Here is a 15,580-nt window from a genome sequence, read left to right on the forward strand (position 1 = left end):
ACCCAGATTTTTCTTAGCATTTGAAAGAGAGTAAATGAGCTAGATCTCACACCCTGTATGAACATCTCTCTGCCCCTTACCTTCTGTAATTGTCTTACTCCAGAAAGAGAAAGAAACAGACAGTTTTGGCACACTCTTCTGAATAGCACTTAGATAGTTGGAGGTCTGGGACAAGCTTGGACTCCTTCTGTTTCTAGAACCCTTTGCTCTGACTGAGTCAGTGGGGAGAGGGAAGTGTGAGCCACATTGACTTTGGCTTCAGATATGCATTCTTATACAAAATTCTGCCCTTGTAGTATGATTAGTTCAGTGGGACCTACTAAACACATGCAGGATGATGGGTATAACAATATTCCCCATTCCAGGGATAACGTCGAGTGCCATAGCTGTATAGCCCATGGTGTTGGAGTGCATGATTTATGGGAAGTTTCTCTAGACATTGATGTGCTGAAAATGAGCCAGAAAAGATGGGTAGGAAAGTGCTCGGTCATTCTGAGTGGAAGCCGAGGCTGCAGTGTGTTCTGATGCCCTCCTCCTCTCTCCTGACTAGGTATGACAAATACTGTGCAGACCACTTCAAAGACAACCACTGTGATCAGGGATGCAACAGCGAGGAGTGTGGCTGGGATGGGCTGGACTGCGCTTCGGACCAGCCTGAGAACCTGGCAGAGGGCACCCTGATCATCGTGGTGCTCCTGCCCCCTGAACAGCTGCTGCAGGATTCGCGAAGCTTCTTGAGGGCCCTGGGCACCCTGCTCCACACCAACTTGCGCATTAAACAAGATTCTCAGGGCGCTCTCATGGTGTACCCCTACTTTGGGGAGAAGTCAGCTGCCATGAAGAAGCAGAAGATGACACGCAGGTCTCTTCCTGAGGAGCAGGAGCAGGAGCAGGAGGTGATAGGGTAGGTTTGTGTTTCTGGACTTAGAAGTTCCCAAAGGACCAGCATTTCCAGGCCAGTTCATACAGCTGGGCACTTTGATCCCTAGTACAGATACTCAGCCCATCCAAATGAAAAGCTCAAGTAGAGTACCCCTCATTTAAAACACACATCTTGGCCTCTTAAATCTAAGGATACAGATCTGCCTTGACTGAGGGGTCCTAAAGATCAGCTAAGCAAGAAAGATGCAGGTATGAGAAAGGACTCCTCAGATCTGAGATTCGTAATGTTTCTCCAGAGTTGCCGAGAACCACATTCATAATGTGTCTTTTGGGTTCATTATTGCCTCATTTTCAAGGCCCCCCTTCACGCCTGTGCTTGACCCGAGCAGTAATCCTCAGTGGGTGGGCCTGTCGTTCACGCCCCACTGTGTGTTGATGCTCTGTAACTTTCAGCCTTTTCCTTGCTGAGATATGAGTGTAGACACATAGGAGAACAAGGGGGCACCAATCTGCGCTGAGCAGGCGGGGCTGGGGGAGCACTAGGACCGCTTCCCCAGTTACTTGTTATGTGTCACCCAGCCAGGGGCTTATGTCAGCTGGACATGAGCCCTCCCAGGCAGGAGTCCATGTTCAGCATCTGAAGCATCCTGCTTTCTGAGTTCTTTCTCCCGAAGGTGGAAAGCTTGATGCTGAAGGAGGGGAGGGTGGACCACGTGAGCCTTTCTGACCGAGCCTGCCAGACCTGACCCTTCGTTTCTTCCCCCCATTCTCCCTCTAAGCTCTAAGATATTTCTGGAGATCGACAACCGACAGTGTGTTCAAGATTCAGACCAGTGCTTCAAAAACACAGATGCGGCAGCTGCTCTCCTGGCTTCTCATGCCATCCAAGGGACCCTATCCTACCCTCTAGTGTCTGTTTTCAGTGAGTGGCATTAGTGCTGGAGTGGGGCTGGGAAGGGCCTTCACTGGGGCTCACCCTTCTGGTAGGAAGAGGTTGCTGTTTCTACATCACTGTCCCTATGTCTGAACTCTCAGGTGAACTGGAGAGTCCAAGAAACGCCCAGCTTCTCTATCTGCTCGCGGTCGCTGTTGTCATCATCCTGTTCTTCATCCTGCTGGGGGTCATCATGGCCAAGCGGAAGCGCAAGCATGGCTTCCTCTGGCTGCCGGAAGGGTTCACCCTCCGCCGAGACTCTAGCAATCACAAGCGCCGTGAACCTGTGGGACAGGATGCCGTGGGGCTGAAGTAAGAGGGCTTTACAATAAGACACAGTTCACAGGGAGAAGCAGAGATGAGCAGATGGGCATATTACTGAATCATAATCTCAAATTCTAAATTCACCTTTAGTCACCTTGACCACAGCTCCTAATGGCTTGTCTAGGTCTTTGAGTATGGCCGCCTCTTTCTGTGCACACCTGACGAAGTGCCGCTCAATGTTTGAGTGGGAGAACACTCAAAAGACATGGTCTTTTAGTGAGAAGAGAAAGAATGAGTGCTCAGAAGTGTCACATCTCACATTGCCCATCAGAGTTGGTGTGGTGGCCCTGTAGGTGAAAGTGCCCCCGCCACGTCTGCTGACCTGAGTGTGATCCCCAGTGCCCATAAGCTAGAAGGACGGAAGTGACTTCCTCATGTTGTGCTGTGAGTGTGTAATATAATTAGAGGGCTGGAGGGATACTTCAGTAGTCAAGAAAGGAACTGACCTGGGTTCAGTGCCCAGCACCCATGCTGGGCAGCTTACAGCCCCTGTGATTCCAGCTGCCACGGGATCTGTAGACACCTGAACTCACATGCTCAGATACACACAGACATAGACACTTAATTTTGAAAAATGTTAATATAATTTTGAAAAAGTGCTGTGCATCCTATCCCGTTGGACAGAGTGAGAGGATGTGTGGGAGTGCTGGTGAAGTGCAGAAAGCTACTGCGTTTGCCCAGCTGTAACCTCTCCTCTTGTTTCTCCCCTGAATATCATCAGAAATCTCTCCGTGCAAGTGTCAGAGGCTAACCTGATTGGTTCTGGGACAAGTGAACATTGGGTTGATGATGAAGGACCCCAGCCAAAGAAAGCCAAGGTAAGCTGTCTTAGGAAGCCATGTTACTAGCAGTCATGTGACCACATTCTCAGTGTGTGTCTTTCCTGGAGCCCCATCATCGGCAGGGGCCCGTAGAGCACAGTCTTTGTGGCTCATGTATGTTCTTCAGGAAGACCTTTTAAATAGTAAAGCCAGCCTGCCTTCTGGCTCAAGTGTCACACTTGTGTTTACTGAGTCAGGACTGGTGGTGTAGATGCTCACAGTTCCATTTATGGGTGCTTCTCTGATACTTCTATAAGAGGAGATGGAGTTATCCCGTGAAGAAAGCCAAGACCATTAACTTCTGGGGAGGTCACTGAGCATGATGGTCAAGAATGTTGCTTTAAACCACCATTCTAGAGGCTGTGTCAAGGGAATCCAAGTTTAAGGCCAACCTGAGCTACCTCTAAAACCAAATAAAATAAACAAATGAAAACATATACAGATAACATTGTACAAACTGAGCAGGTTGTATTTAGGGATATATAAGCATTTAACAACAACTGATAATAAAAGAAACCTGGATTTGAAGGAGAGCAAAGAGGGGTATATGGGAGGACTTGGAGAGAGGAAAGAGAAGGGAGAAATGGTGTAATTATAATCTCCAAAAAAATGGAAGTGGTAAAAGCAACAGGAAGCATTGCTCTAGTCAGGCTACTTGATTGCAGCTACTTTGTATTTAAATTAAACCTTTGTATTTAATATTCCTTGCCTATAAGATAGCAATAATAATAACAACAGTGATAGCTCTTTTCTCGCTGAGTTGCCAGAGTACCTCTGGCCTATCTGCTTTCACAGATAGAGTCAAGTAAAGGGCAGATGCTGATCTCTCGTCCTCTCCGCGGTGCTCCCCTGAGCACTGTCCCACAGAGTTTATTCCCCTTCTCAAGAACCTTCCAGTTGAAAGAGAAATAGTGTGTGCCTTCTCTCATGTGCAGAGTCTGTATTTAACTATGGAGACGGACAGGACAGAGACAGTACACACAAGGGGCTGTTAGGATGGAGGACAGGAAAGGGGTGTGAGGTGAATGTACCAGCAAGGTACAATGATTTGTAAAAACCCATTGTTTGGGGCTGGAGAGATGGCTCAGCAGTTAACAGCACTGACTGCTCTTCCAGAGGTCCTGAGTTCAATTCCCAGCAACCACATGGTGGTCCACAACCATCTGTAATGGGATCTGATGCCCTCTTCTGGTGTGTCTGAAGACAACTACAGTGTACTTAAGATGAATAGATGAATGAATGAATGAATGAATGAATGAATGAATGAATGAATGAATCTTTTTTAAAAAACACCATTGTTTTGCATACTAAACTCTTTGAAAGGAAGGAAGGAAGGAAGGAAGGAAGGAAGGAAGGAAGGAAGGAAGGAAAGGGGAAAGGGGAAAGGGGAAAGGGGAAAGGGGAAAGGGGAAAGGGGAAAGGGGAAAGGGGAAAGGGGAAAGGGGAAAGGGGAAAGGGGAAAGGGGAAAGGGGAAAGGGAAGGAAAGGAAAGGAAAGGAAAGGAAAGGAAAGGAAAAGAAGCTAGCAACCATGGTTGACAGGTGATGCAGTGCCAGGTAGCACATACCACACGGTCAGCTGAGAAGAGAGAAACCACTTATTAAAGTCAACAAGATTAAAATTTCATTTGAAGAGCAAATAGGAGTCAGCCAAACAAGGTGGAGGGGACCATCACAGGCAGGTTAGAAGAGATGGGAGGAGACCCTGCCATTCCTCAGCCTTGTCTGCAGCTCCTGGAGGGCTCAGGTTAATGAGGGGAACCTTTCTTCCCTCTCCAGGCTGAGGATGAGGCTTTGCTGTCGGAAGATGACCCCATCGATCGACGGCCCTGGACACAGCAGCACCTTGAAGCTGCAGACATCCGCCACACTCCATCCCTGGCACTCACTCCTCCTCAGGCAGAACAGGAGGTGGACGTGCTGGACGTGAATGTCCGAGGCCCAGGTCAGTAGCGGTCCCTGCCCTCCATGGTTCTGGCTGGTCGGTGAGCGTTTCTCCCCCTGGCCAGCTGCCCCTGCCAATTGCAGACCTCGAGGAAGCTCGAGGGAATGAATATGTGAGAAACATTGTCATGCGGAAATTATGAACCTGGGACAATGACACTGGTGGCTCATGGGTAAAAGTATTTACCATGAAAGCCTGACCACCTGAGTTCAAGCCTCAGCGTCCATGTCAAAGTTGGACAGAGTCGTCCTCTGGCCTCCACATACGTGTTATGGACATGCACACGCACGCACATGTGCTCATACATACCATACCAGTAATTTATGTGCTAAGGCATATGTGCACATATCATATACATACAATAAGATAAATAAATATTTAAGTGATTTTAAATTATGGGCTGGAGAGATGCTCAGTGGTAAGAGCACTTGTTGCTCTTACAGAGGACCTGCACCCACATGGTGCCTTACTACCTCAGTGCCAGGGGCTCCAACACCATTTTCTGGCCTGTATGAGCACTGTATGCTCATGGTTCAAAAATACATGTAGGCAAAACACTCGTACTCATTAAATAAATCCTTAAGTTTTTTTCAACTGAAAATGCAGATTTCAAAGAAAAGGAAGGATTTTGCAGTGCTTCATATACAGCATACTGAGAAAATTAAACAAATTGGATTTTAGGGGGATAGAAAAATAGTATCTGTCTTAGTCACTGGTCTGATGTTGTGAAGAGACACTGTGGCAGAGAGAGATAGAGAGACAGACAGACAGATAGACAGACAGAGACAGACTGGGCCTGGCATGGGATTTTGAAACCTCAAAATGCATCCCCCAGTGACACACTTCCTCCAATAAGAACCACCTCCTAATCCTTCTCAAATAGTGTCGCTTCCTGTTAACTAAGCATTCAAATCTACGAGTTGGTGGGGGCCATTCTTATTCGAACCACCACAGTATCCGACAGCAGACTGTGGGGAACTACTATAATTCCTGTCTTACAGGCAGATTAAAATATTGTCTGTCTAGTTTGAGATGTCATAATTGCACTTAAACTCAAGCAGAAAAGTTTGTCAGTTTGAGGAAGAGCCTCAGGGCAGAAGGCAGCTGCTTCCCTACACTCTTCACATAGCTGGTGCTGTCATGTAAAACCTGTCATAGTTCTACAAGCACGGAGAGTCCACAGCCCACAGCATGATGGCGGTCAGCAGAACTGTTCCTGTAATGGGTTAATTTGAATGTGTTTGCAATATTCCCTCCCTACAGATGGGTGTACTCCACTGATGCTGGCTTCTCTCCGAGGAGGCAGCTCAGACCTGAGTGATGAAGACGAAGATGCTGAGGACTCTTCTGCCAACATCATCACAGACTTGGTCTACCAAGGTGCCAGCCTTCAAGCACAGACAGACCGCACTGGCGAGATGGCCCTGCACCTTGCAGCCCGCTATTCGAGAGCTGATGCTGCCAAACGCCTCCTGGATGCTGGTGCGGATGCAAATGCCCAGGACAACATGGGCCGATGTCCTCTTCACGCTGCGGTGGCAGCAGACGCCCAAGGTGTCTTTCAGGTAAAGAGCCAAGAGTTGGTTTGAATCTGAAAGATGAGGTGGCTCAGTGGGTAAGGTGTATCGTGGTAAATCACCATGTTTACGGCAACTTATAATAGAGCAAGTCTAGTGGAGCCTATGCTTTCAGAAGATCAGAGTCCATCATGGCAGAGTGAGAACACCGGGCTGGGGGAAGGTGTGGGGGCTGTGGGGGCCAGGAACAGCTGAGAGCTCACATCTTGAACCACAAATGGGAGGCGGAGAGCTACTGGGAGTGGCACACATTTTATTTCAAACCTCAAAGTACGTCCCTGTGACATACCTCCTCCAACAAGGCCATACATCTTTCCCAAATGGCCACCAGTCTAAATCAAATGCCCAAGACTTAACTGGGGACATCTCATTCAAAACACCACAGGTGTTTGCCACCAATCCCGAGAACCCAAGGACCTAGGACCTTCAGCCCCTAGGACCCACATAGTAAAAAGAGAGAACTGATCCCTGAAGGTTGTTCCCAAACCTCTGTGTGTGTACCATTGCACAGACATGCCTGCACACGCACAAAATAAAATAACTATTACAGGCCTGTGGTGGTTCAGCTTAACTAACACACTTACCCGCTCATTGAATTCATTCAGAACTTCTGAATGAGTGTTATGCGGGACAGAAAAGGGGGGAAGGCCAGCTGACCTACTGTGAGTAGCCAGAGAAAAGGGGGAAGGCCAGCTGACCTACTGTGAGTAGCCAGAGAATGATTCAGTCAGCAACAGGGTTCTGAATCTAATCAGCAATATTTTGATGTGCAGTGATGCCTCGCAGATGGCGGTCATATGGGAGTAGTAAATGACCCAACTCCTTGGATTACTGTTAACTCTCTGGATAGCTCTGCCTGTCTGTGGGCCCACGGCTCATCCCTGACATGAGTGGGCAGTGTGTTCCTTGATACTCGTATTTTAACCTGAAGAGGAAATTGGAAACATTCTAGCTGTATGCATGATTGAAGTTGTGACACCTGTACATACCTTTCCCTATATAGTGGTTCATTCACTTATTCAGCAAATGCCTAATGATTAGCCATTATAGCTCCTAGGGCATAGAATAGCCTGCCTCCCAGGGACACCTCATTTGGAGTGCTCTTATTTCATTCTTTTTCCTTATCTAAGGGACACTTCTCTGCTTCTCTTCTAGATTCTGATCCGCAACCGTGTAACCGATCTGGATGCCAGAATGAACGATGGTACTACCCCCCTGATCCTGGCTGCCCGCCTGGCTGTGGAAGGAATGGTGGCAGAGTTGATCAATTGCCAAGCAGATGTCAATGCAGTGGATGACCATGGTAGGGACAAGGATGTGGCTCCATCTGCAGAGAGCGTCTCTACACAAGAGACTTGCTACCCTTCTGAGAGGACTTTCTCAGATCTGAAACTGGACAGTCCCTTGTCCTTCCCCATCATTTGCACATCCTTCAGTCTGCGGGGCTCAGAGACTGAGGTGATAGGAGCCCCACATTAAGATGAGAGGGGGCTTTAGTTGTAGTTTTTTTCAGTAAGAGGGTTCTTGGACCTCAAAGAATGTTCTTGAAAAGTTTGCCTGTGGGTTCCTAGTCATAATCACTCTTACTGTGGGAGTGGATTCACTGGGGGTTATGAGATATCCTCAATATGTACTTGGTGTATAGTAGCATGTTTGCTATCTTCAGTTTGTGAAGCTTGGGCATGTGGAGGGCATGGATGTCCCACACCAGGGATCCTGTTAGCTAGAGGCTCCCAGCCTGTGCCAAAATATTCTGAGAACACAAGGAAAGGAAAATACAAGTGTGCTTTCCTGTGGGCTCTCTTGGCCCCTGACCTCATGCTGCTCTCTGGGGAGTTCAAGGTTTCTTGAAAAAAACAAAACAACAGCACAGCACTTTCCTTAGTGTCTTACTTACAAAATGTTTCCCCTGCAGGAAAATCTGCCCTCCACTGGGCAGCTGCTGTCAATAATGTGGAGGCGACTCTTCTGCTGTTGAAGAATGGGGCCAACAGAGATATGCAGGACAATAAGGTACAGCTCTTAGCTCAGAGCCTGAGTATGCTCACAGCAGTGTCTCTCTCACTTAGGAGGACAAATGGGGAAGCTTGTGCGGGAGCTGGGTCCAGAGAGCCTGAGGGAGGGAGGATGCAGGCCTTGTTGGGAGGCAGCCCCTGGTTGTCCGGTGCTCACTGCACTGCCCTGGGAATCACTTGGCGCACTCCTTCCTGCCTTTTTCCTTCAGCAGTCTGTCTGCTCTGGGAGGTGCTTACCGACCTCTCTCACGTTCCTCCCTTCTCTCTGTGCGGTAGTTTGTTTCTCTGTTCTTGGATACCGAGGTACACTTGTGTTTGAGCTGCCTGTCGTGGCCCCGTGGCCCCGCTCTTGTTGTGGCTCCCCTCCTCTCCTTACCCCTCCTGTTGTGCCCCCCTCCTTTCCTCACCCCTCCTTTATTCCTCTTGCACTTACTGTTTTCCTTCTTCTCCTCAAGCCCCACCCCCACCCCGCGCCCCTGCCATCTCATGTTCTGAATTCTTTGTACACTTTGGCTTCCCTCCTCTTTCTTATTGGTAGCCCAGTTTCCCCTTGGCACTTCGTGTTGACAAGCCCATCTCTTTTCAGTGAGGCTTTGGCTCTGAGGCTGTCTAAAAAGCTGGTGGTCCTGGGAGCAGACTGGGTTCTTTGGAATAGAGAAGATCGCTGTGGAAGTCAAAGATACACAATATGTAGAAAATGATACTGTCTGTCTGTGGCATTTTATAGAGGAAGCACTTAGGAAAAGCACTAAAAAGGTTATAAAAGAGTAAAGGTTAGAAACAATCCTGTGTTCTCTGGGTATTAAAATGTATTCTACGGTCTTTCTTCAGGAAGAGACACCTTTGTTTCTTGCTGCCCGAGAGGGAAGTTATGAAGCGGCCAAAATCCTGTTAGACCATTTTGCCAACCGGGACATCACTGACCACATGGACCGCCTTCCCCGGGATGTGGCTCGGGACCGCATGCACCATGACATCGTTCGCCTCCTGGACGAGTATAACGTGACTCCCAGCCCTCCGGGAACGGTCTTGACTTCTGCGCTCTCACCTGTCCTCTGTGGGCCCAACAGGTCTTTCCTCAGTCTGAAGCACACCCCAATGGGTAAGAAGGCTAGGCGGCCCAACACCAAGAGCACCATGCCCACGAGCCTGCCTAACCTTGCCAAGGAGGCCAAGGATGCCAAGGGCAGCAGGAGGAAGAAGTGTCTGAACGAGAAGGTCCAGCTGTCCGAGAGCTCAGTGACTCTATCCCCCGTCGATTCGCTCGAGTCTCCTCACACGTATGTCTCCGATGCCACATCCTCTCCCATGATCACATCCCCTGGAATCTTACAGGCCTCGCCCACCCCCCTGCTGGCTGCTGCCGCCCCGGCTGCCCCAGTGCACACACAGCATGCGCTGTCTTTCTCTAACCTTCATGACATGCAGCCTTTGGCTCCTGGAGCCAGCACCGTGCTCCCCTCGGTCAGCCAGCTGCTATCCCACCACCACATCGCGCCCCCAGGTAGTAGCAGTGCAGGAAGCTTGGGCAGGTTACATCCAGTTCCTGTCCCAGCAGACTGGATGAACCGTGTGGAGATGAACGAGACCCAGTACAGTGAAATGTTTGGCATGGTCCTGGCTCCTGCAGAGGGAGCCCACCCTGGCATAGCAGCTCCCCAGAGCAGACCTCCGGAAGGGAAGCACATGTCCACCCAGCGGGAGCCCTTGCCTCCCATCGTGACTTTCCAGCTTATCCCAAAAGGCAGCATTGCCCAGGCAGCCGGAGCTCCCCAGACGCAGTCCAGTTGCCCTCCAGCTGTTGCAGGCCCCTTGCCCTCTATGTACCAGATCCCAGAGATGCCCCGTTTGCCCAGTGTGGCTTTCCCACCTACCATGATGCCCCAGCAGGAGGGGCAGGTAGCTCAGACCATTGTGCCAACCTATCATCCTTTCCCAGCCTCTGTGGGCAAGTACCCCACACCCCCTTCCCAACACAGTTACGCCTCCTCAAATGCTGCTGAGCGAACCCCCAGTCATGGTGGTCACCTCCAGGGCGAGCACCCATACCTGACACCATCCCCAGAGTCTCCTGACCAATGGTCAAGCTCTTCACCACACTCTGCATCTGACTGGTCAGATGTGACCACCAGCCCAACTCCTGGAGGTGGTGGAGGCGGTCAGCGGGGACCCGGAACACACATGTCCGAGCCACCACACAGCAACATGCAGGTGTATGCATGAAGAGTCTGCCTCAGCCTTAGAGATGGAAGTGCCTATCACACATACTGCTGAGGGGCGAGTGAAGGTTATCCGGAGAGAAATGAAGAGACGTCCCGTCCGTGACCATCTTTCGGAGGCAGGAGAGAGAGGCTCCAAACCTGAGGCAAGCGTGAGAAGCCTTCTCTCCATCTTCCCTCGCTCTCTGTGCAGTTTTAGGGGAGGACGCAGCTCCTACTGACCTTCACCCATCCTGCAAGTTCATGGAGATGCAAGATGAGTGACAAGCCTTGAGACCCCTTGCTCTCTTTTAATTTGGAGAATACCGTGGATGCCTTTTATCGCCCAGACATTCTCGCAGCCTGAGTAACATTTTAAGCCCCGGGGCTTCTGACTGAGTGCCCCGGGACTCTGTCCAGGCTGACGTGTCCAGTCTTCTCAGCCCTGGAAGTGGCCTTGACGTCACTCGGTGCTTTCCTCTCTGCGCCCGTCTGTGGTTGATCCCCGTCAGTGTGTCATAAGCGAGATGTCTGTGCTCTTAATCATTCCTGACCTGGAAACCGACTTCAGCCTCCTGTTCCCACATTCCCGGCACCTCACAGGTGCCTCACAGGGTTTACTCTGGCCATGGGTCTCAGCCCTGGCCTCTGAAGTATGCTTCTATGGAAAATGCACACACTAGTCTTCATGTCTTATTCCTAGAAGGAAAGAGGAAGCAAAATATTTGGGGACTAGAAGCCTCCTTCTGAACCTGCACCTTAATTTCTCTCCCCTGCATGTGGGGCCCCATATACACTCATCAGGGGGAAGGATCTGAATTGTTCTTCTGTCAGTTGGCCTAGTCAGTATAAAATTGAACTCTAGGAGGCTTAGGTACTGTGATATTCCTCTCATTTTGTTGTAAAGTAGGAAAAGTGGGTGAGTGTTGGAATGTCCAAGAAATAAGCTAACTTGCTCAAGAAGCAATCGCCCCCCTCCAGGCCCTCCATTGACTGCCACTGTGAAGCACATTTATCACCTGATCTTAGGACTCATTGATCCAGCAGATGAAGGTACTCTTGGCTGCTGCACTGCTCCTCATAGATGCCCGCAGAAGAAAATGCCTCTCCATTTGCCCTTGCCATTTAGGACAGAACTTGCCTGGGGCACAGGGGACCCAGTGACTGCCAACTTCCTTAGGACCACTTTGCTTTCCGATCAGAAGCCAGTTTCTTTCCACAGCGTGTGATCTGAGAGACTGGTGCACACACAGTAGGTTCTCAGTGAAGACGTGGAGTCTGTATTTGGGTTCCAGATGTGGAGAAGGGACAGTCTCCTGAGCTCACGAGGCAGCCTTTGCTAGTCGATGCTGCATTCTCTTCCTTCCCTAGAGTCCCCTTCCGATGATGACGGCTCCCCATTGTCCTTGTGTTCAGATTAAGATTGTACCTCATCCGAACCTGCTTCCTGCAGTGTGGTCTCAGTGACTTCTCAGACTCTCAAGAGCAGAAACATTTTTATCTGTGGTAATCTAGGATGATAGTTTTCTCCTCAGTCATAGGGCTAATAATTGCCCCTATGGCCATGCCATCAGTCACTGCTTCCTGGTGCCATGGCACCCAGGACACAGGAAAATGAGTTCTGCTGGAGCATTTGTGTATATTATTAGGGGGACCACCTGGGGGTGTTTGTTTTATGGGTTTTGTTGTTGTTGTTTTAATAATAGTCTTTATTCCTGTGATAGTTAAAATAAGTGCCCTTCGCCTCATTCATCAGTTTGTGAACTTAGTAAGTCTGTGTATCTGTTACACAGCAGTCTATAAACAAGTGAGGATTTTAGTCCCATTCAAGTTCACTGAATCAACAAAAATAATTTGTTCTGTCCTGGTCTATGGCAGATTAAGTTTGATCATTTGACTTTATTCTCATGTGGTGACATCATCTTACCAGCCCCTTTCATGGAATAGAGACATTTTATTGCCCTAAATGGTGACTGTCTGCCCTAAAGCTCTAGTGCCACTGCCTGCGAACAGTAACCAAGAATCCAGCCACTGGGTCTGGTCACTGGACCTACCCCAGACACAGAGAAGAACAAACTTGCTGTTTCTCCTTCAAGGATCCCTCAAAGAGGATCCTTTGGGATTTAGGAGGAGGGATGTGAAAACTGCCGTGACAGACAACAGACTACAGAGATGAAGAAGACAACACTGCCAGTCATACATCTATCTGATCAGTCCCTTAGGTGTTAGAATTCTTGACCTGTGTAGTGTCCAGGAAAAGAAAGGGGGATGGGCAGTCCCTTACTCCGGGACCTGAGTCAAGAGGCCGAGGTTGTATGAGGCACATCCTTTATTCCATACACAGAGCCCTGTTTTGGGCTTTTTTTTTTTTTTTTTTTTTTATTCCTATGAAATCTTCCTTTGACTTTTACCTGCCTTTAAGGATATTTTTTTTTAATTTGTTCTTTTTTGTTTTAAGCATAATTTTCTGACTTATGCGATGGTGGGGGGATTGAAGGAAAGAAAGACTGAGTTAAAGATTTTCAAGAAAGCCGTCAGCACGAGTTGGTTATATCATTTTGTTAAACTTGGCCACTTGAAGTCTTGCATAGAAATGAACCAAAGGTGTTCAGTGTTCACGTGTGATTTCAGGACCCGGACTTTAACCAGCGCGTTGAATGTACGAGGACTGTTTGGAAGGACACGTGTCTATGTCCTGAGGCCCCCACCCTTAACTGTTTTGGTACTATGGCAACTTCCTCGTGTATATTTCCCTGAAAAGTGACATTATATCTGTTTGTATGAGAAACTCAGTAACCAGAAAATGACTTCGTGTTCCTGACTAAATATAGGAAGGAATATGCACACTGTTTTTACTTTTTAAAGTTTCATTCTAAAAGTAGATTAAGATGAAATTTATATGAAAACATTTTTATCACAAAATAAAAAAGGTTCCATGTCAAAGCTCAGTGATAGCCTACTGTGCCCTTCCCCATTGCTGGGGCCCTGGTTCCACAGTGATCACCTCGTGACGTCACAGTTGGCGAGAGAGACTTAAATCCTCCTCATCCCGAATCTTCAGCCCAGTCCTGGGCTTCTTCCATTTTCTTGTCTAGTTTGATCACAAATAAATGCTGCTGAGGGGAAAGTTTTCATCCATTCAGAAATGCCATAATACAGGGTCATTCCTCTACACCCTGACCGTAGGATGTGACCAACAGACAGCTGCTTGGGACCAGGTGCCCCCCACAGACGTGGGGAATGTGTGCTGGGGCAAGGATTGGGATAGAAACACTTACTGGTTCATTTGCCCGAGCACTGCTAGTCTGTGTGGGCTTGTGTAGGATATAATTTACAATAGGATTATATGGTAATATCGGGGTATAGATTTGAAACAGGTGCATTAGTTTATAGAGGCAATCAATGAGAGTATGCACACAAGTCCCTGGGGTTGGCACAGAACGATGCCAGCAGTAACACAGCAACCGAACCATCTAGCTTATTTTCACTTCCTGGTGTTTTATAGACACTTCTAGATCGAGTGTGCATAATTACAAAAAGATAACAGTTCGGTTTTTCTCCCGAAATGACTTGATTTCAAATCTTGGGAGATGCTTTGGTTAAGTCGGGACTTCACAGCTCATTCGCACACATCAGTTAGTCCTCAGGTTTTATAATTGTACATAAGACATGTCGGCCTCCACGTGGGTTTTTTAATTGGTGTGTGAAGATCATAAGAGCCTCAGAGGGATGCCCCACCGGGCCGTTCTCGGAGCTGGAGTTGCTTCTTGCAAACGTTTGTGGTGCTGAATCTTGCTTGGAGGACACTTCCTTCCATGGATGTAGGCTGAAGGTCACCGGTCTGTTGATCTCCTGCCCTTGCACCTGAAAGCCTTGCAGCCTTGCTCTCAAGTGTGCACTGCTGTAGATCAGCAGGACCGGATACTGCCCACAATCATGGAGGAAAGGGAGTGAATTGTCTCCCTCAGCCAAGCATCAGTCAAGCCTCACAGCCTAAGAGCTGGGAACTGGCTTACATCAGGTTGGAATGAATAAAATAGAACAGTCTCCTATAGTACCAGCTTTCCAGGATGTGGGGTGCCTGGGATCTGTGAGCTGATCACTGCCTTTAGTGCCTCTGTCATGGAGAGGGTGAGGAATAAAGAATACAATGTTTCTTTCGGTATAGAATAGTTAACAACAAAACTACCAGGTGACAGTATTCCCAGGACTTGGGAATGAAGTCATGTGGATCCCAAATTTTAAGATTATCTTCATTTACATAGTTCAAGATCAGCTAGGGTTAGACAAGACTGTGTTTCAATAGCGGAGTGGATGCGTGAGTGTTAGAAACACAACATGGAGTGCAGAGACCCCCTCCCCCCCTGAGTAGCATTGACCAGTCTATTAATTTTTAGGACAAAGGAATGGAAGCCAAGAGGAGTTACTGGAACCTGGAAAGAAAACTACCTAGCACAGGTTTCCTATCAAGGCAAACCATAAACCTTGCTTGTCTCACCCCACCCTGAGAGATAGCTCAGAGTCCTGGGCCAGAGTTTGAATGGGGAGGAGGGTGTATTTGAAGGCACAGGTCTTCCTCAATCGTTGTTGTCCAACCACATTTTGGGGGAAACTTCCACTGTCACTGATGTGTTAGTCCAGGGGACACAAAGTAAAAGGGATTCTGTGTTAATTGTGACAAAACTGCTGCTCCTGGCCTGCTGCTGGGTTTCCTTAGCTGTGATGGCACAACCTGGAGACAGTCCAGCAGCAGGATAGAAAATGGAAACTCTTCAAGCCCTATAAAGATGAAATGGCTCAATGGGTGAAGTCACTTGCCACCAAAACTGACAACCTGAGTTCCATTCCAGGGACCCACATGGTAAGACAAAGAGAACCAACTCCT

At 48.5% G+C, this 15,580-nt stretch overlaps 1 protein-coding gene across 1 annotated transcript in view; it reads left to right on the plus strand.

Moving 5' to 3' along the window:
- The window catches only part of Notch2 (notch 2), a 136,830-nt gene extending 123,187 nt beyond the window's left edge, over positions 1–13,643 (plus strand). The window contains exons 26-34 of the mRNA NM_010928.2: positions 551–904; positions 1,662–1,804; positions 1,918–2,128; positions 2,862–2,958; positions 4,740–4,905; positions 6,169–6,470; positions 7,638–7,785; positions 8,398–8,495; positions 9,329–13,643. Coding sequence (NP_035058.2) covers positions 551–904; positions 1,662–1,804; positions 1,918–2,128; positions 2,862–2,958; positions 4,740–4,905; positions 6,169–6,470; positions 7,638–7,785; positions 8,398–8,495; positions 9,329–10,720 — 2,911 coding nt within the window. The 3' untranslated portion in view covers positions 10,721–13,643. The remainder of the gene's footprint in view (positions 1–550; positions 905–1,661; positions 1,805–1,917; positions 2,129–2,861; positions 2,959–4,739; positions 4,906–6,168; positions 6,471–7,637; positions 7,786–8,397; positions 8,496–9,328) is intronic.
- The last annotated feature ends 1,937 nt before the right edge of the window (positions 13,644–15,580 follow it).

Source organism: Mus musculus, chromosome 3 (assembly GCF_000001635.26).
Source record: "Mus musculus strain C57BL/6J chromosome 3, GRCm38.p6 C57BL/6J".
In the NCBI taxonomy this organism is placed as follows: domain Eukaryota; kingdom Metazoa; phylum Chordata; class Mammalia; order Rodentia; family Muridae; genus Mus; species Mus musculus.